The sequence below is a fragment of the Protopterus annectens genome, chromosome 8.part0 (genome assembly GCF_019279795.1).
Source record: "Protopterus annectens isolate FY-2018-M chromosome 8.part0, PAN1.0, whole genome shotgun sequence".
Lineage (NCBI taxonomy): Eukaryota > Metazoa > Chordata > Ceratodontiformes > Protopteridae > Protopterus > Protopterus annectens.
The window spans coordinates 306,847,211-306,871,932 of record NC_056741.1 but is presented as its reverse complement, the minus strand read 5'-3'; the positions used below and the strand labels follow the sequence as shown (position 1 = coordinate 306,871,932).

The window sequence follows — 24,722 nt, the reverse complement described above, 5'->3', positions numbered from 1 at the left end:
AGATCAAAGAATGTGTGACATTCTTGTTTCAGCAGTGTCTCCTACTTCTCAGGCATTTTGTCAGAGGGACTGAGGGGAAATGTGAGACACACTGCTAAACTAAGAACAGAACATAATAAAAGAAGGTGCCTATGGGTATATTTAGAGAGGACGAAACTGAAAAGCATGACAGCATATTTTGCTGACACAAGTATAACTCTGAATGGGTTGTTTGCCCCCCACCCGGCGCCACCTTACTAGTGCTAACCCTTACCGTAGACCTAACTGTGGTCCTAACCCTACACCCTGCCGTTAACCCTAACCAAACACATTAAGTCATAAATTACCCTTTCCCTAACAGTACCACTACACAAGAGAAAAGGACACATAGCACACACATTAAAAATGGACAATGCTGAATCTGTCTCCTTACCTAAACCTTGCTCTCATCTTAACCTGCAAACATTTGCACATGATACCAACTGCTATAACATAGTCTTGCATATCTTCACAACCGCTGCATTTTCATTCAAACATTAATTTTTCTGCATACCCCTGCTTACCTACACTATATAAAACTTAAATTTAACCATATGTGATTCACACAAATAAGCATTCACTCTCTTTTACACCCAAAAAACTTTTCAGTCAGAGTATTCCACCTTTTGAGTTACAGATTTATTTATTTATTTGTTTTACATTTGTTTACCAGGAATGTCCGACTAGGTAAAAAGCCCATTTTCAGTGGAAGCCCTGGGTGAAAAGCTCCATTACATAAAGACAATTTACAGTGAAGAAAAGTAATAAAGTAACATTGATATAATAAAAACGAACGGCTTAAAACAAATTGACTTTATTACACAAAAATCCAACTGGTAAGCCCTTTCATTCCCTTCATGGAACTTCTTCAGACCAAGTTGTATAATGAACACACTTATTTAAATACTTAATAACAATAACATGTGACCCAAAACACTTAATGCCTTAACCCTTTCCTTTTAAGAACAACTTTAAAGGTTACCATATTATTTAAACCAGGGTATACACATGCATTCAGCCTGATTTGCCAGCAATATTCTCTCCAGTCCAGTTCCTCTTCTGCATCAAACCTATGATCAAAACCATTAACTTCCTCAAGTATTACAAATTTGAAGCATGCCTTATTTTTTTTCTAAGAAGTTTTTGCTTAACATGTTTTGCCAAGTCATTGCTTACATCAGTCTTGTCTACTGCTCTTATATGTTCAGTCACTCGCATGTAGAATTCTCTAATGGTTCTTCCTATATAAAACGCTGAACATAATTTACACAGAGCCATGTATGCCACATATTTGGACCTGCAATTATACAAATTATTCAACCTACTTTCAAAACTTCTTGCTGTCACTACAAAATTCTTAACTTCTTTCATATATTGACATAACTTACAACTGTGACATCTTTTCATCCCCACTTCCAACTCAAATGCTTTCCTAAGACGGGGTCTCCCCCATAACATTTTTAATTTCTTGAAAATTCATTAAGAATCTCCAATTATTCTTGATTATTCCTTTGATTTTACTTTCATCTACTGAATTGTCTAAAACACATGCTAGGGAAACATCCTTTTCATGTTCTTTTGACTTGCTATTTACATTCACTACCTTATGTACCCTTACATTATTTTACTTCCATCCAAGAATTGTTAATGTCCATGGGGTACCCTTTTTCTTGAAATTTCCTTTTAAGTTCTTCACATTCTTTTTCAGAAAATACTGCCTCATCTGTTAACCTGCTTATTCTAGTGAATTGCCCCTTCACTATGTTTTTCTTTTTCAGGCTAAACTTATGCATAGTATTGCAGTGGAGATAGCTGTTACTTTGCATTTCTTTTTTATAAATCTTAACTTTTAAAGCATTGCTAGATCTATACACATTCAAGTCCAAAAAATGTATGCTGTCCTTCTTATAATTAAATGTCAACTGAAGGTAACTCATGGATTCATTTGCATGTTTAAGAAATTCTAAGAGTTCTCTTTTGGAACCTTTCCAAATAAAAAAAACAAATCATCAATAAAACATCTGTACATGATGATATGTTTTGCAAAAACTGATTATAAAATAACTTATTTTTCCCAGTTCATCGGGACTATATTTCATGAGGTAACATTGATATAACATATATCTAAGATTACTATTAGTAGCATAGCAGAAACAAAATGGGAGATGAGGCAAATACAACATATATAAGGAATTCTGTTAAATATGTATAAACATTATAAAACAATCTTCTTCTTCATAGACAGTAGTGAAACAAGTCTAAGACACTAATGAATGTAGAGGATTTAAGGCAGAGAAAGAATACGATGGCAGTGTGAAAGATAAAAAGGGGTAGCATGTGTGGTTAGCCTGGCATAGTACAGGAGCAGAGCCAATTCTTTGCTAGATGTTCCCTGAGTAGTAATTTGAATTTTGATGAGATGGTTGAATTTAGTATTGTATGCGGTGAGGCATTCCAGGCCTTTGTTATTTGTGTGGAGAACGGAGAATCACCATGATTATTTCTGGAGCTTGTTACTTTGAGTAGCAGTTTGTTGGAGGATCACAGGGATCTGGAGTTGGCATAGGGTGTTACTAGGTTCTTGAGTGCTGGGCAATAGTTTGGATGGTGAAAGATTGAATGGATGAGGGTTAGGTGTTGAGGGATAGGAGATTTGGAAGTTTGAGCCATTTTAGTTGGTGTAGTGTGGTGAGCTCTGTAAGGGAGGTTAGTGGAGAATGTGGCTATTTTATTATAACAGGTCTCAAGTTTACTTAAGTTTGCTTTTCTGAGATAAGTGAATATTGGAAAGGTGTATAGAAGGAAGGAGAGAAGTTGTGTCCTAGCTATGGAGTGTTTGGTGGAATTGGTTAAAAATAGTTTGTCTCTATAGAGTGTACCAAGTTTAATGTTGATCTTTTTGATAATTAAAGCAACATTTTTCTCATACTTAAGATTGTTGTCAATAGTGACTCCAAGGAGTTTTCTATTTTAGTTTTTTATTTGCAGAGTAGATTGCAAAAGGAGGAGATTGATTAGGTATTTTGCTGTTAGTGAAGAGCATGACGTTAGTTTTGTTGGGGGCTGAGTATCAGTTGGGAGTCAGCAAAGTAGTGATCAATGTCAAAGAAGGATTGTCGGCTCTTTTGAAGGAGTTCAGGTAATGAGGGAGATGAACATATGTGGGAGTATTGCATGGTGGTAGCATGTTGGGTGGTTGTACTAAGTTTGTTTGTCAATATGGTCAAGAGCAGTAGACCAAGAATTGAGCCATGTGGTACACCTGCTGAGACAGGTAATAGGGAAGAGATTTTGCTTTGCCATTTAACTGCTTGTTGGCAGGCAAGTAGGTAGCTTAGGAACCAGGAGAAGGCTGAGTGGGTGAGGTTTAATGAAGTTACCTTTGTAATTATTGGTGGGATACTATGCCGAAGGCCTTTGACATATCTAAGAAGATAGAAGACAATAGCTGATTGATAGAGTCTATGAAACTCATATGGTTAGTAGTTGTACTGGGATTTGGTCTAAAACCATGTTGTGAAGCAGCTAGGAGGTTGTTCTCAAGTAGGTAGGTTAGGAATTCTTTGCGCATACATTTTTCCAAAGTTTTGTCAATGAGAAGGAGTATTTCAATGGGCCTGAAATTTGAGAACTCAGTAGACATTCCACCATTATGCAGTGGAATGATATAAGAAACTTTCCAGAGTTTGGGAATATATTGGTCAGTTATCGATCCATTGACCAGTAGTGATATTGGGTAGGAGATGGCTTCTGCTGCTAATCTAAGAAATTTTTTGGGAAGTTGGTCAGTGGCTAAGGATGCGGGCTTCAGTTTGGAACAAAGTTTTTTGATGGTGTTAGTTTGGATTGGTTTGATGTAGAATGAATTAGGGGTGTCTGCTGTGTTTATAGGAATTGATAGGTGGTGGTTGTTTTTTACAAGGGATAGTATAGAATTGACGAAATGTTAGTTGAATTGGGAAGCTGTATCTTTTGTGGAATCAGTTGCTGTAGGAGTTGGGGTTTTGTTCTGTCCATGTTTTAGTAGTTGATTAATGTTTCTCCAGAATTTCTTGGGGTTGTTTTGTGTGTTAGTTGGATTCTTGTATAGTTTAGTTTTTTTGTCTTGTCTTATTTGCTTTTTAGCTTGGTTTCACAATTGTTGGAAGGTGAGAAAGGAGGCTTGGTTCTTAGTTTTATGATAGATGGAACAGGCTTTGTCTCTTTGTTTAAGGAGCTCCTTGGTGTTACTAGTAAGCCAAGGTATCTGTTTGGATTTTGTGCGAACCTTTCCTAAAAGGGACTAGGTTGTTTGGGATATTAAGAAATTTATTATTGAAATACTGAACTGCTGAATCTAGGTGGAATTGTTTTAAAGGAAACCAGTGGCATTTATTGCAGGAGGGATTTAAAGATTTCGGTGGAAACATTTCTTTTGTTACAGATGTATTTGTAAATGATTTTTTGGCAGCTTTAGCTGTTGCCTAAGTAGGTAGGCGGGAAGGTGGTCACTTAGCATTTCAGGGAGATAACCAGATTGCAGACAGAGGGAGGGTTTATTTGTTAGGGTCCAGTCTAGGATCGATTGTTTTTGCTAAGTTTATTGAATGTGGTCAGGGATTGAATTATTTGCTGGAGACCATAGGAAGTTGAGAAAGTGGGTTGGGTTTTTAGAGGTGCAGGATGACCAGTCTAAGTTGAAATCAACCATTATAATTGTTTTCTTGAGTAAAGGTTGTAGCATGCCAGCTAATGAGGTTTTCGATAAAGGATGTGTTGTTACCTGGGTGGGATGTAGGTGCCAATAACCTTAATGTGTTTATTGCAGTTTAGATGTAGGCATGTGATTAGTGTATCAAATTTTATGTGGTTGGGGGAGTTGAGTTCTAGACATTCTGATTTTAAAGTGTTTTGTAGATTATGGCTATGACACTGCCTCACCTATGGGTTCTGTCAAGCCTGTGGATGTTGTATCTTAGGATAAATATTTCACTGTCTGGTATGTGGGGTTTTACCCATATTTCAGTTAAGATAGCCAGTTCTGAGGAGTATATATCACAGACATATAAAGGCTTGTTACTTAAGAACACTACCTGGGTTTCATGATTTTTGGAAATTATTGTGACTGAGCTGAAGTTTTAAGACTTCTATTTTTTGTTTGTTATTTATTTAAAAAAATGCAAGATACTGATGAAAATGCTCAGCCCACAGAGTTTGTGCTTTCCATTTTAACATTGAGATGCCTTTGCTCTGTGACTTGACAATCCTCAAGTCTGAACTGACATGGCTCAATATGAACAGTCAAGTCAAGTAGAACACCTCACCAATGGGGTACCTGTCCTGCTGCAGAGTGGGTGCTGTTTGTTGTTGCAGGGTACCACATTATATTTATTTATTTTTAAAGCAAATAGATTACATATTTCCTTGCTCGAAAAATAAATAAATAAGTGCATACATAATACATACATACATATATCAATCAATAAATAAATAAATAAATACATAAATAAATAGGGAAAGAGCACCCCTCCAAGCATGGGACCCAAGGTGATTGCCAAGCTGGCCTATGGGTAAGGCCAGCCCTGAGCGGTATGTTGGTATGCATGGCTAATGCAGTATTGGCTAAGAAAAGAAGTATAAGATTGAGCTAATACAGCTTCCAGATTCTGTAGTAATCTAACTGTAGACAGATCTGCTTAGCATCTGGAGTCTGTATTAATTTTACTGCAAACTAGACTTTGAAAAGAAAAGAAGATGGTCAGCAGAATTAAGATACGGCATGATGGCATAACTTGTTTGACGAGCACTATTGTCTAATACCTGATACTGAGAAGTAATAGCCCAATATTGGCAACATGGAGATTTTTCTTTATTTTACATGACAGATTATCATTTGGTGAACTGCAAGCATGTCAGCGTTACAGCAATGTGTAAACCTTAGCATGCAAAAGTCATTGTTTGAATACTTGATGAATTTTGTATTTTGATTCGGTATATACTTTAAAAATTGTTTTTCTTTTTGTTGTACATATCAATATTTCTTAATGTACTTTTCAACTTTATTTGCACTACCTTGTTTGAAAGATACTGAACAGTCTTTGCCGCACATTATGTTTCATTGATAATCTTTCAGACTTCATTACTCACAAAGTCTACCACTTTTAAATTAAAAGCAACAAATTTGGAGTGCTGAACAGTTGTTGAGAACTGTGTTTATCTGAGTTAAAATGCATCTTCTAAAGCAAAATATATGTGCTTCTATGAAGTCCATAATTTCAGCTAACTGCAATCTTTTCTTTTTAAATAATAAAACCACAAAATATTGGATGATGACAGCAATATTATGAGGCAAAATCAATGATGGGGCTAGATGGTTGGAAAATCACAAACAAAACTTTGTTAAAACCAGTGACTAACTGCTTTCATCAGTTACTAGCAATGGTTTCATCAGAATCTGAAAACTACCCTTCTGTAAGTAAATACTGGACATGTCAGCCAGTCAACTATCATGTAACATCACTGAACAGTATAAACAGTTCTGCACCATTCAGTTACTAAAACATAGTAAAAAGTAGTAAATGCACATCATTCAGTGTTTTATATTTCAAATTTTGAAACACTTTTGCAGTTTATATACATATTTTAACATCATGAAGAAGTAACATTTAACTTGTTGAGAAAATTGTACTCATTAATTAAGTTACCGCTGCAAGTCCCAGCCTCTATAGAAAATATAAGACATAAAATAAAAACCTATTCTATGCCATCTAGTCATGAAGTAACTGACTTTGATCCAGTCAGAGTTTCTAAAAATTTTGAAGAAAGAGTTTTTAAAGATAAAATATCTCCAGAGGATCAACTTTTGCTTTTTTTTTTCAGAAAACATTAATTTTGTAGGTTAATACTAGGAAAATCAGTCTATGGACTAAAACACCTAGACAATAACCAGACAGTGACCAAAAGTGAGCATCAAACTCTGTACCATCTAAATCTGAGTTAAACACCTCATCCATTATGTTAGCCCCTCAACCCCATTATCCTCCCCAATGTGTAGGCTGATGGTGAGTTACTTCTATAAGTAACCGTTGCAATGAAAATGCAGGTTTTGAATATATGACTTATCACATCAGGTCCAACAACCATTCTTTGGGTGACAAAAAAGTTCATAAACCAAACCGTGAAACGGCTTAAGCAGAAAGTGGCAGCTAATCAATTTGTGAACAGGCTGGCTAACAGAAAAAAAAATAGAGACAATGAATATACTGTTCTTATGAAAGACAAGTAGAAAACGTTTTAAGATACACTAAGAATACCTTCTTATTCTAGCTGTCCTGACATATTCAATGAGAGAAATTTTCACTGAGGGTGAAGAAAGAAAGATGATCGTTTCATTCTCATGATATTTACATGGCTAGGTAGCGGGGTCATTTGAGTAAACCAAAACCAGAATGTACTGGGAGGCACAGCCACAGCATTTACGATGTTTCAGAGGTACTTACGGTTCATGACAAACTTGGACTGACGCCCACACTTGTTGAGAAGAATGAGCATCAGACTGAGGAAAATGCACGCAAACACTGCCAACCCCACAGCAATCGATACCTGCAAGGCGGGAAAAGCAAGAGAAGAGATGAAATGGGCAACAACAGATAAGTAAAGACAATACAACAGATTAGCAGCCCTCGCCATTCTTATGTCAGACCTCATTCTCTTGTATAAGCTAGATTTAAAATGACTAATCTGACTAGAATACAGAGGTTGTTTGAGGGTAACAGGCCCACTGCTCTGTAAAACTGAACATATGAAAACAAAACGGAAATAACTGTGCCATAATGTACTATTAGTATTGTCTCCTTAATGACACTTTCATTAATATCACTCTTTAGTATTGCTTCACAAGTCAAAATCCCTGCTAAGAGATCTACAATGAATTATTGTATGCCAGAGTGTAAGAAGCTTCATTCACTGGTAGTTTGGAGGACTGACACTTCACCTATTAGTATGGCTTTGAGTTGTGTGAGGAAAACAAAAGTACCATGATCACTCTCACAGACACTGGGAAGATCAGAAGGGCCCATACAAAAGACACCCAGCTATTAAGTCAACTGGGGAACCGATCGCTGTGAAGCAGCAGTACTAACTACCTCACCAATGTGCCTCCCCAAAACCTTCATCACATGCATAATCAAGTGCGCTAGCCTGAGAGAGTAAGGAAAAGGTGGGAACTAGTCCTGGCTGCCACAGGATTATATATTGGTTTTGTAAGTTAGCAAAGATTCTGAAAGTACAGAATTGCTGATGGTCACCACAGTATTTAGAAATTGTTTTCACATGATGACAAACAATTTGTATAAATTCACTCATGTCCTAATAAAGCTTTATAAAAATATTCTTAAAATGAAATGCACTGAAGGATAGTCAAATTCATTATTTCATACTTGAACTAAACTTGCTCTTTCGCTTTCTCCCTTTTTCTCTCTCTGTCATAGAAATGTAGTTTGTGATAGCTGAGAAAGGCCACTATTACAAACAAATCAAACTGTATTACAAATATACCTCTCAACAGTCCAAATCTTCACAGAATGTCCAGATTTTTGACTCATATTTGTGGTCTGTTCCTCATAAAATGTGTGGCTTTCTGGCAAATCACTGAGGACTGAAGTCACTAAATAATGATGTACATTTGAGTTTCTAACTTTATATCCTTCAAAAAAATGGACACTAATGCAAATCTTCTTATTCTGGAAAATTACAAAGTTTAGAAGAGCATTTTTTAAACATTGTCATTATTTTGTGGCCTTTATCCCCATTATTTTAGCTTATTTACATACATACATACTTAAATACATACATATATACATGCATATGCATATTTTAAGCACGGGCATTGATGAGCTTGCCAACATACCAAAACACTTTTGCTCATAATAAATGTGCAGGCTGTTCTTAAACATATGTAAACTAGTGCTTGCTTTAATCTAATTTGGTAGTCTGCTCCATGCATCAGTTGTACTCTCTCAGAGAACCAAGTAGTGCACTTTTTATTCCTACATAATCTTCTGCATATGTTGTCTGATGAATATCTATAACACCAAACATTCCCAGAGATCTCTAAATGCCCTATATACCTGAACAAGGTCTCTTCTTAAATATCTGTATGAAACACTGTACAAGTTCAGATATTCTAGTCTTTCATACAATTTTCACATCCATGGATGCCCTTGGTATATTTCTGCTGTATACTTTCCAGTTTAATCCTGCTTGTTTTCTTACAATGTTTCCATGTTATTAATTACATTAGACCCATCGTTTGGGTCTAATGTAACTAATAAATGATGACTTCTTCATTTCTGATTTCCTATACTTTATAAGTATTTTTATACAACATATAGTTCTGTAACTATATTTAACCAATTGGTTGATATGATTAGAAAAACTCAACACTGGATCTACCCATACATCCAGGTCCTTAAATGAATCTACAGTTTCAAACACTGTGTGCTGTATTAAATATTCACTTTTCAATTTGTCTGCCAAATCTCATATGATTAGTTTTTGATGTATCTATCAGCATATAATTTTCCTGTGTTCAAGTGGTCAATTTAATCAAGTTCTTTTGCAGACATGCCCTATCTGTAATACATGAAATCAGTTTACCCAGTTTCAAGTCATCTTTATAGATAATGTAGAACACCTCAGATTAAAAAAATAAAACTGAAAGATACAGTCTAAATAAGTATGGGCCTAGGATAGAGCCCTGTGGGATTTCTTGACTGTAACTAAGAATTTCACCTGTCCAATTGCTGTATGATACTTGACATGTCATATTTGTAGGTCATGCAGCTATACATCTTATCAAGAGTACATCTATATCTAGTTGTTCTAATTTACTGATCAGTATTTTGTGTATGATCCTATCAAATGCTGCAGTTAAATCTATCTAAATTACATCAGAGCGCAATTTGTTATTCATAGCTGTTATTATATTGCTATAGAACATCATGTTACAGGTGGCAATAGATCTATTTCTCAACATATTCATGGTGACACATGTTTCAAGTTCCAACCTTTCCAGTTCTGACAATAACTTATCCAGTATTAGGTAGTCCATTATTTTTCGACCACATGAAAGTAGACTTAAGGGTCTATATGACTCAAAATTCATCAAAATGGTGACATTTTTTTCAGACCTCTGGGCCCTGATGAGAACATACACACAAAGTTGTCACACATTACAAACAAAATGTATGTAATATTATATCTGTCTAAGTCAATCAGTGCATGGTTGAGCCAAACTATACATCAGACTTTCCCACATGCACAGCTGTCAACATGTACATAGTTTGTTCGGGACACATACACACACACACACACACACACACACACACACACACACACACACACACACACACACACACACACACTGGGTGAGGTGCATGTAACAAAAGGTTGAGATAGGGGACTGGAGGTCATTGGCACATTGTATCAGGGACGATTTCCTCCTGCAGTTAGGTCTGTGACCTGCAGCCTCTTTACTGTCTTATTGCACTAGGATTTGGAGTCCCCTCTGTTAGGGATGGTGTAAGATTGCCACCCTGACCTGGATGGAGTCCTGCCAATGGAATTTGGATATTGTGGCCATCCACAAGGAGGGATGACAGAATGCCATGCACTTCCAAATACTAGTAAGAACTATGTGTCCTGTGTTGGTCCCCCTACAGAATCACCCCAATGTATACCCTACCCCAGCCACATGCAACTCTATCAGTATGGTCAGTGATTATGGCAGTTACAAAACTCTGTGTGGAGGTGGAGATGAAAGTGATCTGTCCCATCACAGACCTCATCCAGTCAGTGCTGTGTCCTTGGTCTCAGTACCCTCAGTAATGCCATGCAACACAGCAGTCAACTACATGCTGGAATTAACTGCAGCCAACTTTGGCTGGATGATAGTCTGGTAAAACTGTTGGTTGATCCAGGAGTTGCATACATGGCATGTCAAGGCTCAACTTTGGCTTGTGATTGCATTGAGAAGCCCTGCAAGACTGTGCAGTGCTAGATATACTCACACAGGATTCAGAATTCATAGAAATATCAGGACAATTGAGTCTCATGACCATTTATACCTTGCCAGTAACCACCCTTATGCCAAACCCCCTTTATGTAGGAAGGCTATATTATCAAGCCCATGGTGACATTTGGGTCCAATCATCTAGGTCCAGTTTAAAGTATTACAGTTTATAATACTGCTTAATCTGCAGGGCAGTCTGTCCCAAAGGAGGGGGAGGTGCTACATGATGAATCTGTCTCTCCATCATATCTTATCTTCTGGTTCTGTTCATTGTGGAACTATTAGGCTGGTGTGGATACAAGACATTCATGACAACTGGGTGTCTAATGGGACAGAAGGCAAGACACAGACTTCCCATCAAGAGTCCAAAAGATACTGAATAAAGAGACAATGCTTCCAGTCTTTTCTGGTAGAGTGGAGTCTTTTAGCTTGCATTCTTCTTAACTGGGAGCCTCTGTGGTCTTTCTAGTCATTTGATATGTAAAGTGAGGTACATCCTGAGTTGGGTACTGTACTCAATAATTGGTTTAATCAATACTCCATATAAGTAAACAATGACCTAGTCATTTCTGGATGACATTCCCTTGGCAATTAGCTACGCTGAGTATAAGGATTTTTTGACTACTGTTGTCAGATCAAAAGACGAGGAATATCAACCCATGATCCAAGGTCCTTAACAGCATTTTCATTTTGAAGTCAGGTATTGTCTATTGCATATGCTGAGGAGAAGGTCTGTCTGCCAAATATGACATTTTGTCATTTATATGTGTACGTTCTTGTTAAAGGGTTAGGGTATCGGAGGGTGACCTGACAATAGCTCTAATCATCTGTAAACTTAGTTAGCCACAGGTCTTGGTTTCTGGTCTGGTGATCAAAAAAGTAAGTGCTGAAAAGGAAGGGTTCCAAATTTAGACCTGGAGGACAACACTAGTTGCATTTAAACTTTCTGATCAAGCACCTGCCATTTGCACTGTGTCTTTTTAGCCAGTTTTCTACTCATCTTACCACACAGTGATCTATTTTTAAAGCATTAAGCTTACAATTCCAGCACAGAGTATGGTATCAAACTCCTTGGTCAGGCCAAGATGCACCACGTGAGTAGAACAGCTACTGTCGACTGCCTGTGTAACTGTGATGAAGAAATGAATAAAATTCTTTAAGCAGAATCTCCCCCTAACAAAGCCAAACTGCTGTAAAGTCAAATCAGATTTTTATAAGGTCAGTTAGAATATGATCCATGGCTGATGGGGCTATAATTCCCAAAGTCAGTTGAAGAGCTTCCCTTTGTGGTGTGGCTTCACCACTTGTTCTCCAACCTTCAGGGACAAAGCCTGTAGCCAAATCTCTCAACTGTCTCTAATTTTTACAAGGCATCTCTGATCTTGCCTCATATTTTTCCCTGTCCTGCATAAAATGTTTAATTTTGTGTTAAATCACTGAAGATTACAGCCATTTATTGTCAATCGTTAAAGCTCCATACTTGTTTTTTTTTCAGAAAATGCATATTGATGCAAAACCTGTTGCTCTACTAACTTTTAAGTCAACTAGAATGATGCTTAAAAATTGTCCCCATTTTTTTGGCCTGTGATTATCATGCAAGAGGAGCATGTAATTTTGCAAGATGAACTAGTATGATGTGCATTATTAATTCCTGACATATAATGAGGGTAGTCACAGCAACCACCACTGTTTTACTGAGGTATTTACAGTTTTGATGTTGGCTGTTTCTGGTGCCAAATATGTGTCATGAATTATGAAGGAATGACTGTTTGGCAGACTAAAGCATGGGCTTGTATACTACTTTCTGACCTGCAGGTGCAGTTTAAGAACATTATCTTTAGCCACTAAGTTCTCCAATCAGGGAGGGATAAAACTGTTCCATTTCTCAGGTTCTTACCTTTATTCTACTGCTGTACAAAATTTGGATTATCAGCTCTGGTGTTAGAGGGCCACCAGGGTATGGAATGAAATGACAGGACTTTTCTCTGCTTGACATACCCTGAAGATTGGGAAACAGTAGTATCTTAAAGGAATACTTTATGCCAGTGAGTCTCTTGTAAAGACCAAGGACCATACAGGGGTATCCACTTTTAAGGAGGGCTGGTAGAACTATTAGAATAGCTATGTCACTTTCCCGAGTAAGCAATGACTCGCCCCTGTTCTCCCTGTATACCAACCTCTTCAGCTTGCTAAGAAACATAGGACATTGGGTACATTAAAAATAAAACCTTCCAAACCCTGAGATTTTGGGAGGGTCTTACTCTTTGGGTTTCATCGCCCGATTAGGTGTTGTGATGCTTACTTCATTCCTATTTAACTGTGCAGCTTTCTGCAGTCATTTTCATGGCCTCAGACAGATTTATACATGAAGTCTATAATGTAGATGAAAGCGCTTAACCGGACTATTTGTGTTTCTATTAAATAGTGTTTTTAGAGAAATTTGTGGAGTCTTCTTGGGATCCTATCACCCTATACAGCGGATTATTGTGTGTGAACTTTATGTGTTGTTTTTCGCTGGTTGCAGACTTATTACAGATTTATACATCTTAGCACAGATGTGTTGTTTTCTTTTTGATCATCTGTATGTAGTGTTTATTTTTCAACCTGAGTATTCAATCAGTTGCTCTATGTCATTTAATAAGCCAAATGTGATTTATGTTATCATTCCTGGACTCTATATAGAATGTAGTTATTTTCGAATAGATCATTTTTATTTATTGAAGATTCACTGTACCATAACAATGCACTTCTCCCTTAATTAACTTTTATTGGATCAGAATATCTTTATAAGGTGAACTTCTTTCAATTCCTGCACCCAAGTGTAATTCAGCATACCAGTACATGCTGAATCCCTGCCCACCTCAAGTGTTTATCTTTCCACATAGCAGATAAAAACATAAATCTTTTAGTTTTTTTCCTTAATAAGAACATTCCAAAATGCAGTTCTGCTGAAATTCATTTCTGTGACCCACCTACCTAAATTTGCAGTATGTGAGCACTTCCCGGCCACTTTTTTGTCTTTCTGTCTTGCAATTTAAATACCAGGTGGTAATTTGCGATAGCAGTGCTAGTATTCCTTTAGCTTCATTTTTGAACAGTACAGCAATTGTGTTTAGGACTCACACACATTGATGTTATTATATTTAATTGTGAATTTTTTGCTTAGTTAATGTGTTGTTCTTATACATTAAGTTTTGCAATAACCATATTATGTCAATGTGGAGGTTGTCTCCCCGGGCATCTGCTGAAAATGGGATATTATCCCAGCTGGACTTTTCCAGCTAACAAAATGTTAGATAAAATAAATATAAAAAATAATATTTCTGCTAATAGTTTGAAATGATATAAAAAAATGATTTAGTATGTAGGGACCATAGCCTTTATAAGCAGTAAAGCAGCTGGTCACATACTTTTTGGCTTGATGGTTAGCATGGAATATATAGTTGCATTTATATTTTCAATGAATAAACTGTCTGTACAGTAAGTCTGCCTTAGAATTTTAAAGGTTAAGTATTGTTTATTGCTGCATTATTGTTTACCGAAGAGATATATACGAAGATAAGAGTTGCTGTGAAGCAAACAAGACACTTATTTCCCTGCAGGAATATTGTTGACTGACAAATGTATGGGGGTACTAAAAAGCATAAATCAACAAATCTGCAGATATAGTACATTAACCATCTGCCCGTTCCACTTGTTTTTGTCTTCTTTTGACAATCAACAAATGGATGCATCCCTAGCACAAAATTAAATGCCACATATAGAAAACCAGTCTATTTTCATGAACTCTAGGAATAAATAAGACCTCACATCAAAAAACAAAAAAGTCTCTGACCTATTGTTTGCAAGACCGATGGATAAGGTACAAAACATAAAGACAAGTGCACTGAAGTCCAATGCTCCCAACCTGGCTGCATGAACAGGCTATTTGTAAAAAATGGGACAACATTTACTATGGGAGCAAACACACTTGCTTTCAATATATTAACTCTTTCGTAGCTCTCAGTTTCAGTGTTGTATAATGAAATTCGAGGTTCTTATTTTTTTAATGAACTGGTCTTTGAATTTTCTTACAATTTTTGATGGCGTGATCAGTTATTTAGGGCACAAAGATTTTTCCGACCTTCTAAAAATGCATCCCCACCAAAAACACTCAATAATTCTGGGTCAAAAGCACTGCAATGTGAGATCTTGAAATGAACATTTTTGTGAGCAAAGTATTTTATGTGTGTGGTGGGGGGGCTAAACTCCATCTATAGTCCCTGCTACATAATACATTTTTTAAGGTCACCATTACTCAGTATTTGCCTTTTCTTTCCTTCTTTTTTTTGATGAAATCAGAGAAACCCATTATTTTGAAAACTGAGTGCACGTTTATATGATTCATGCAGTTGTATTTTAATAAAATAAATTACTCCAAGCGTAAACAGATTTTAAGACATTGGGCCTGATTCCAAAAGATTTACCCTCCGGGTAAGTGACTTACTCTGGTGTGCACCAGGATAAGTCACTTACCCTGAGAATAAGTCTTTTGGAATCTGGCCATTAATTTGTCACACTTCTGAAATTTAAAAAAAATGGAAAGAATTCAGACTTTGTCTTTAAAGTGCATATTATTATTGGAAGGATGAGTCTTCACTGTGTTCCATGTTAGTTTTGGACAAATAAATGTCAAGCTCATAAGCAGAATACTGAAATCAAAGCAAGTAAAGCTAATGGGACATTAATGAAAGGAGGTTTTATTTCACTAGCCTATTAATAGTAAAACTGGGCAAGAGCTTTTGATGGGTGGATGGCGGTTGAAGTATAAATTACTGAGGATGCCAAAGTTCAGTCTATTTATTTATTTTATTTACTTATTTTATATTTGTTTACTGTGGATATCAGACTGGGTTAGTAGCCCTTTTTCAGAGGAGGTCTGGGGAGAAAAGCTCCACATATATCCCCTACAGAATGCCGACGACCATATGGCCGACATCATATGATCGACATTAGGAATGCCGACATTGTAAGAAGTCCACAAAAAAAGGAAAATAAAAATTTCCTTTAAACTGCTATGCCCCCCTGCACCACCCTACCACCCATGGGGGGCTCTGCCCACTACCACCCCATAACTTTAATATACCAACTACGAGATCGCACTACAGTACAGGAATGAAAATCTTTCCATTCCGCACTATAGTGAGATGCCGGTTCTGTATTGTCGGCATTCCGAATGTCAATCATATGGTGTCAGCCATATGGTTGTCAGCATTCTGGAATGTCGGCAAACTGAAGGGGACCCACAGAATAATAACATACAAAAGAGAAAATGTGAAAGTACACAATTACATACATTTGAATTTAGTTACATAATTTGGTATGATACTAATTTGTGTGACATCACAGATGATGTAAAATAATTTAAATAGAAATCAGTTTGCTGACACAGTGTAAAGTTTTTTTTTTTTAATAGAGTATTCAATCATTTTGATCTTAGAAGCCAGGATTGTTTCAAAAAGTTTGATGGGCAGAAAATGAATTAGGTTGTACATTGAGCAGGCTGAAATTAGTTTAATGCTCCTAGGACTGTATTGTTTTAAAGCATGCTACAGGATTTAGATTTAGTCGATTATAATGTTCCATGTGTTAGAGAAATTTGGAGAACACTGTGGAAATTTGAAAAGGTTCAGATTCGGAGAACATGAAAGGTTATGGTAGTGGGAGGGTGGCAATAGAAATAGCAAGAAGTGCAGAAACAAAGTGAGATGTTGGTGGATGGGGGCCTCAGACAGTAGCAAAGGAGCAGTGGGTCAGCCAGATGCAAACCTCTGGACAGTTGGAAAACTCATTTTGTTCATCTGCTTTCGGTGTATAAGACAGCATCTCCATTTGGAAGATCTTATGCAGTAGAATGCCAAAGGAGATGCAATGACAAGGTAAGCAGGAAAGTAATTAAGTCAGCCTAGAATGCTGCAGCTTGGTGGTCTTATAAGAACCTAGAGCTACTGATAGACCTGGAATCATTACAGCAGCTTATCAATGAAAAAGTATATATTCAATGAAAGGAGTATGTGAATGTGTAGAATGAGGGCATGTGATGGAAGAAACTGCCATATTTATTTGTGAACGGATCCATTATGCTTAATTAATAAGCACTACTCCAACTTTGAGCATTATCTTCACGCTTTCATTTCTAAATAATAATGATTTTGTACAAAAGATTTATGATTAATTGCTTTTTTGTTAGACTGCAGTTTTTCAGTGTTCACTATCATGAATCAACTTTCTGTACATCTGCATGGCTTCTGTTTCTTTACTGAGTTGTTAGTTATCACCATATCACAAAGGAAATCAATTCTATTTCTTTACGGAGTTCTCAGGTATCACCACAGCAACAATGTTACATTTCACCGGAGTAGAGAGGATAAATGCCTATTACAACCTTTGCTTTATTAAAAACACTGATTTTTCAAAAAATATATCTTAAGTCTCTCTCTCTCTCTCTCTCTCTCTATATAATATATATATATATATATATATATATATATATATATATATATATATATATATATATATATATATATATATATATATATATATATATATATATATATATATATATGTATATATACGCATGTACATTAAGGGAAGGGTTGAATTTAACACAGCACATGGGTATGAAATAGAGGTTATCTCCTTCAGTTTATCATTCCAGGCTGTGTACTTGCCTTGATTTAGAGTATAACTGAGAAGACCATTAAGTGAGTTAATGTGGTGGTATTGTCAGAATCTTCTAGTTGTCAACAAGTTCTGTGTATATCATTCTATTTACCCAACCATCGTTGGTTCCAACTCACCCCAAAGGTATGCTCCTCTGCTCTCTCTGTTGGTCCATTCATACTGTTATTTTTTCCAACTGAAGGAAATAAAAAAACAAATAATCAGCCACATAAGTGTTGTATCTGTATCTTATAATTCTGCATTAGTAACAATGAGACTTTAATGTGTCTGAATTCTTGACACAGCAATGGTAAAATAGATTAAATAAGGCAAGGCATAATTTAAATGCTAAATATTTTATTAAACATACAATGACAGACTCAGTCAGTGCTTAGTGTGAAAGGAATCTATTTATTTTTTAATTATTTGCAAGAACTGTGAAGTATTCCATCACAGCTGTAAAAGATCCTTTTCTAACAGCTCCTAGTAGAACATTAACAAATTCAAAACCAAATCTTAAATTGAATTTACAATTCAAATCTAATTCAGTACCTTTTTAAGACAAAAATATTTTTAAATGCACATTTGTCACATTCCATTTTCATTAGTTATTTTTCCAAAGAATACAACAGTTAAAAAATATTTAAAAATATGCACTAGCCTCTTTTTTCATTTTCTATCCTAATCCTGCAATGAAAAAAAAAAGTTATACAATAACATATGCAGTCTTTCAAATGCACTGGTTTTCTCACAGGTTTTCTGGGAAACCTAAGTAAACAGTTCTTGTTAACCAGAGTTCCTCTGATTACAACTCACAGATAGGACCCAAGAAGTCAAGATTGGTGAGACCATCTCCCCCAAGAGACCAGTGACCAGCAGAGTACCCCAGGGCTCAGGGCTGGGCCTGTTCCTGTTTGGTATTTACTTATCGGATGTCAGGGCTAATGTCAAAGACCTCTGGCTCAGAAAGTTTGCAGATGATTGCAAGTTGGGAGCTATCAAAGATTCTCCCCATGACACTAACATTCTACAAAAGGGATTAACACAGACAAGGGACTGGTGCGGTACTGGTGCCAAAGCCATGGATTAAAACTCAATGAATTATAGTGCATTTTTGGAAAAAGTCCACCCAGGTTAATTACTCCATTAATAAGACACTCCTAACAATCTGGAAACATTTGTAGATAGCAATCTGGCCTTTGACCAAAAATAGCCAAGGTATGATTCTATCTCAAACAAACACAACTTATAAATAAGGGGTATGGCATGCTGGTCCAAGTAGGTTTTATTACCACTTTATTCAGCCCTTATTAGACCAATCATTTAGTACAGTGCCCCATTCGGCATTTACCTAACTAGGCATATGGAACAGCTGGAATAACCATAGAGGTTCCTGACCAAGAGAATTCAGGGTATTAACACATTGTCCTATATAGATAGCTTTAAAGCCCATTCTTTTTACTCAGTCTTATATGCCAGGTGATCTATGCCTGGCATATAAGGCATCTTCAGATCCAGCCCTGATGGACCTTTTGCACATCTGCAAAACAAATAACATTAGAAACACCAGAGCCAAGGATTTAAACTTTCTCTGAAACATAAATAGAACATGCTGGTGAGACAAATACATGTTTCAAAGGATTCTCACACTTTGGAATAGGCTCATCATCCATTTGAAGCAGTCTGTCCCAAACTCTATTCAAATGTAACCTTGACTATTGGATGGGAAACTGAAAATTCAAACCCAGTCTGGCTCCCCCATCTCTATTAAGCAGAGGCTGACAGAAAATATTTCTTATCTAACATATCCCCCACACTAAATCTTAACAACCTCCTAACATACCCCTCCAAATAGATGCCCCTGTTAACTGGAGACATAATTGGGTTGTGTTGCACAGTTAGGATTATAAAGGCCCCAGTGGTCATTAGGACAATGTATAACTATGACTCTATGTATCATTCCTGGTTTTATGTGCAGTGTATGCCAGTTCTGGGTTGTGTAGTTCATTGTACTTATTATTTCATCTGCTTCAACAAAACAGTTTGGCCTTACTGAGAAATACATCAGCTAGAATCCCTTCTTTTCTCTTCATACACCTCCACTTCTGTTCTTTTCAAGGTCTCTGTTCTATACAGTTTCACATCTTTTCATCTTTAAATGGAGGGGATTTTAATACTGAACTCTTGCTTGCATAATATACTACCTAGGGCTGCTAGTTTTTTTTTTTCCTGTTGCAGGACATGCCATGTTTCTGTATCATTTAAGCAGGATATGTATTGATTTTCCAGAAAATCTTTTGACTGTTGTAATCCTTATGGCCTTCCAATATGTACGTCACATTGAATAAGAATGAATCAGGTAATGCATAGCTCTGTAATGAATTAAGAAATGGGTATAACACAGAACAGCACTACTAACTTACAGCACTTAGAATACTCAGTTCTTCAATTATTTTTCAAGTTGGGCTGCCTCCTATGTGGAGTCTGATTGCCCACTCTCTGCCTACTCTCTGTCCACTGGTTTTCTCTTACATCTGAAAGACATGTTACAGCTGAAATGTGTAATCTCCAAATTGCATATTGGCATGTGTTTGTGAGTGTATTTATGTGTGTGTTTGTGTGTGTGTGTGTGTGTGTGTGTGTGTGTGTGTGTGTGTGTGTGTGTGTGTGTGTGTGTGTGTGTGTGTGTGTGTGTGTGTGTGTGTGTGTGTGTGTAAATGTGCATCTGTGTTTTGTCTCTTGAGTACCAGGACAAACTCTGGCTTATTTGTATCCCTGAACATGACAAACTGGGCTCTCCTACATCCCTGAACTGAGGAAAATGACAACTGAGAAATAATATGAATGAACGTACTTATTTATTTATTTTTTATTGACATTTGTTGACTGGAAAGTCCCCTGGGTCAAAAACCTATTTTCAGTGGAGGCACGGGGAGAAAAGCTCCCACAAGTGTTACAAAATAAAATTAATTTAAAATATGTAAATCAAATTTCACCCTGTATAAAAGGAGAACATACATAATGCAATTCAGATTAGAGTTAACATCATTAGGCTATAGGAGTCAGTAAGTATAGCTTGTTAAGTTACATATGTAGAACAGTATAGATATGAAACAGTGCCATCTGTAGCACGTGTTAACAATACAATTGCATTGTTAAGTAACAAGAACTGGAGTTATAGAACTGGTTATTATTGCATACATTCCTGAACTGAGCAAAAATGACAACTGAGAAATAATATGAATGAACATATGAATGTAGCAAATAATGGGTCATGTAGGATACTGATACAGAAGGTGAAATAAAGTAGAAAGTGGCCAGACAGGAGTATGATTAGTGATTTGTCAGGAAGGACATGGCATAAGTAAGTAATATGTAGGATAGTGCATATACTGCATCGGGAAGGGCATTGAAGAGCAATTTGTCAATTGTGGCATGCAATAGAAATATATAATTTAGGATGGGTAACAGGAATGGATCATATACAACTCATAAAAAGAATGCGCACCTAGCTCAGACAGGTTACAAAAGAAGCAGTAGGGCTGTATCTTGTATACAACAACAATGGATCAGGTATGATATGGAACAGTGCTAGATTAATTACACTATGAAGACTAATGTATTAGGAAGGTGGCAGAACAGGACTACATCAAAAATGGCACATTGGAGTATTGGATTGGTCATAACACAGAGTAGTGGCAGGTTCCTTAGAATATGTGCAGTCGTGGTCTGTGTCAACAGCGTTTAGAGAAGCACAAAACATATATACAGAGACAGAAAACATTGGTGGAAGTGGTATATGTTATGTGAGAACATCTACAAATGTGTCTCTTGTAAAGAATTTAGGAGGAGACATAGCATAAACTCTTGCAAAGAATATTCAGAAAGGCTTTGTACATATGCTTGGGCATTTATCCCCCCATTATTTTTGGCTTTGCCCAAATTTCTTGTGCTAAGAGACTGACTGGTATGAGTTGGGTATAATTTAGTTGGTGGGATAACTCTAGCCAATTTAAAGTTTTTAATTTAGAACAGTGATGCGTTCTATGACTTGTATCAGTTGAAATTCTAGATACCTTGCTGTAACAGTGTTCTAGTTCAGAGAACCCTATAATAGAGAGGGGAGTAGGTATGTAGTGGCAACAGTGACTCTAGTGGATGCAGTAAGGAATTTTTTTTAACTCTATATAGCATTATAATTTTATGGGAGTTTGTTTTAATATTCCTCTGCAAGTGGAGGCCAGTTTTAAGGTAGTTCATAGCTTCATAGGTTTATACTAGGATACCAACCACCAGAATCTTTACAAACTTAGCTATACAGCCCAACCCATTTTTTTCCCAGACTTCCTTAGACACCTATATAATTGGGTATGTTAATAAAGAGGTAGCAAAGGGTTATGTCAGGGTAGGAGTATGTTACTTGTGGATTAATTTACTTATTGTCTACCTCTGTCCATCAGAGACATGGGGGGGGGGGGGTCAAACCGGCAGTGAATTTTCAGTTTCCCATTAAAGTGATCAAGGTTTCTTTTAAATAAGGTCAGGCATAAACAATGCTTCATGTGGTTGGGGAGCTTATTCCATACCTGGGGGATTCTTTGAGATACATATTGGTCCGTCCAGCAGGTTCTCTATTTCTGATGCTGTTTATCTTGTGAATGTGGAAGAGATCCATGAGAGCTGGATCTGAGGCTGCCTTATATGCTAGGCATAGATCGTCTCACAGTAACTTGCAGGAGACTAAGTACATAGATATGACCTTTGGGCAATCTGTGTAAGACAGTGTATTCATAGGAACCTTTGAGGGAGTTCCAACTGTTGCAAGTGCCTATTTAGATACACACCAAATGAGGCATTGTTCTCAGTGATGGGTCTGATAAGGGCTGAGTAGGGGGTAACATTATTTCCTTAGACCTGAATGCCATACCTTTACTTATGAGCTGGGTGACATAGTATGATTGTCTTACTATCTTAACTACATATTGGTCAAATCCCAGATTACTGTCTACATATGCTCCCAAATCCTTTACTATTAGGTCAACTCTTAAGGGTGTTTTATTGATGAAGCAATTAGCTTGGGTGGATGATTTCCCAAAGGGCACTGTAATGCATATATTTGCATTAAATTTCAATCTATGGCTTTCACACCAGTTATTTGTCTGTGCTAGACCCTTTTGTAGGATGCTGGTGTCATGGGGGGGGGTGGAATCTATTATAGCTTCTAATTTACAGTCATCTGTAAACTTCGTACGCCAGAGGCCTTTGACATTAGCCTTGACTTCAGAGAAGTAAATGCCAAATGGGAGTATGCCCAACATGGAGACCTGGGGTGCTCCACTGGTTATCAGTCTCTTGGTAGAGGTGGTCACATCGACCATGACTTCTGGGATCCTATCTGTAAATCAGGGAATCAGCTGGAAATCCAACAAGTTATGTAGGGAGTTATTCCTATTTCTGAGAGTTTGTCAACAATACCTGAGTGGGGTATTGTATCAGCACTTTGGACAGGTCAAAGTAGGCATCATGCACTATTTTCCTTCATACATAGTCATGGTGACCCTCTCAAAGAAATCTACCACACTAAATAGGCAAGATCTTTCCTTAACAAAGCCATACTGGGATGGGTCCAGTGTCTGCTTGTTGCTAATGTCCTTGCTGATCATTTTCATGATATTTCATACCATGGTTTTGCATATTAGATTTGTTAGACTGCTTAGTATGTAGTTCCTGGGGTCAGTTGTTGGTCCACCCTTGTGAGGAGGGATGACCATTGCTGTCCTCCATTCATCTGGCATGCAATCTGTTTTGAGGTAGTAACTGAAGAGTGCCTCAAGTGATCCTGCTAAGTCATACTTTGGGTTATTTAGGAGACAACTGGGGATATTGTCATGGCCCATTGAAGCAGGAGTTTTGCCTTAGTCAGCATCTTCAGGACCTGCTCCATGTTGATAATTGGGGGATATCTTAGAAGTTATTTCTCTGAGGAGGGTGTGAAAGTGGGGGTGAAGTTAGAGCTAAATTTATCAGTAGGTTTGCTATGTTAAACTGGACTTCACCAACAGCAACCGGGATGACAGAACAGCAGATTTGTTAAAATAGCACAACTTTCCCAGGAAATATTAGCACTTTCATCTTACAATTAAGACTTCTTCAGATATATACAACAGAACAAGTACTCAGCTTAAAAAGACCAGTCACATGATACAGAACACAATGAACTAATAAGAAGGAAAGGAGAGGCAAAGCAATTTAAAGTGACAGTCAGTAATTGCAAAGGATAATTGCTATAATTTCCTGGTAAGGTTGTGTTTATTTTAATAAATCTGCTGTCCTGTCATCCCGGTTGCCGTTGTTGAAGTATAGATTTGCTATGTCACCAGGTCAGTGAAGTTTGTGCTATTTACCACCAGTTCTTCATACTACTGAGTATTACCTTTAAACAACTTGAAATAGCTGAAGAAAGCCTTGTGATTGCCCATATGCTGAGAGGCTATCTTGACCATGTAATTGGCCTTGTTGGACTTTATTAGACCTCTTGGTTTATTGTTTAGTTGAATCAGAGAGCTCTTGTCTCTATGAGAGTTGCTGTTTATGATTTTGGCCATGACACTTTTCTCTTTTGTTATACAGCTTGTTAAGGTAAGGATTCCACCTGTATGGTTTGTTTTTGGTGTTAAATCTGGGCCTGCATATGGTAGGCACAATAGCCTCAATGCAGCCATATACATGTTTATACAGGCTTTCTGTAAATAATTCTGCATAGGTAGCAGTGTTCTTTGGGTTTGTGGGAGCCATGTATTTTGAAAAAATTGTCTGTTAATAAGCTGCAGTTTGCTTTAGAATAGTTTCTATCTGTTAAGGATTTAGTTGGGTTTTCCTGGTTGGTTTATAAAGTCCTTAAAACATTGTACCTGTGAGCTAAAGGTAGTGTATGTTTCCTAGTCTATAGAGG

General features: G+C 36.9%; 1 protein-coding gene across 1 annotated transcript in view; it reads right to left on the bottom strand.

The window, feature by feature from the left end:
- Positions 1-24,722, bottom strand: part of NTRK1 (neurotrophic receptor tyrosine kinase 1) — a 921,476-nt gene that overhangs the window by 377,902 nt on the left and 518,852 nt on the right. The window contains exons 10-11 of the mRNA XM_044079803.1: positions 17,908-17,966; positions 7,497-7,599 (exon numbers count right to left, since the gene is read on the bottom strand). Of these exons, the coding sequence (XP_043935738.1) occupies positions 7,497-7,599; positions 17,908-17,966 (162 nt within the window). The remainder of the gene's footprint in view (positions 1-7,496; positions 7,600-17,907; positions 17,967-24,722) is intronic.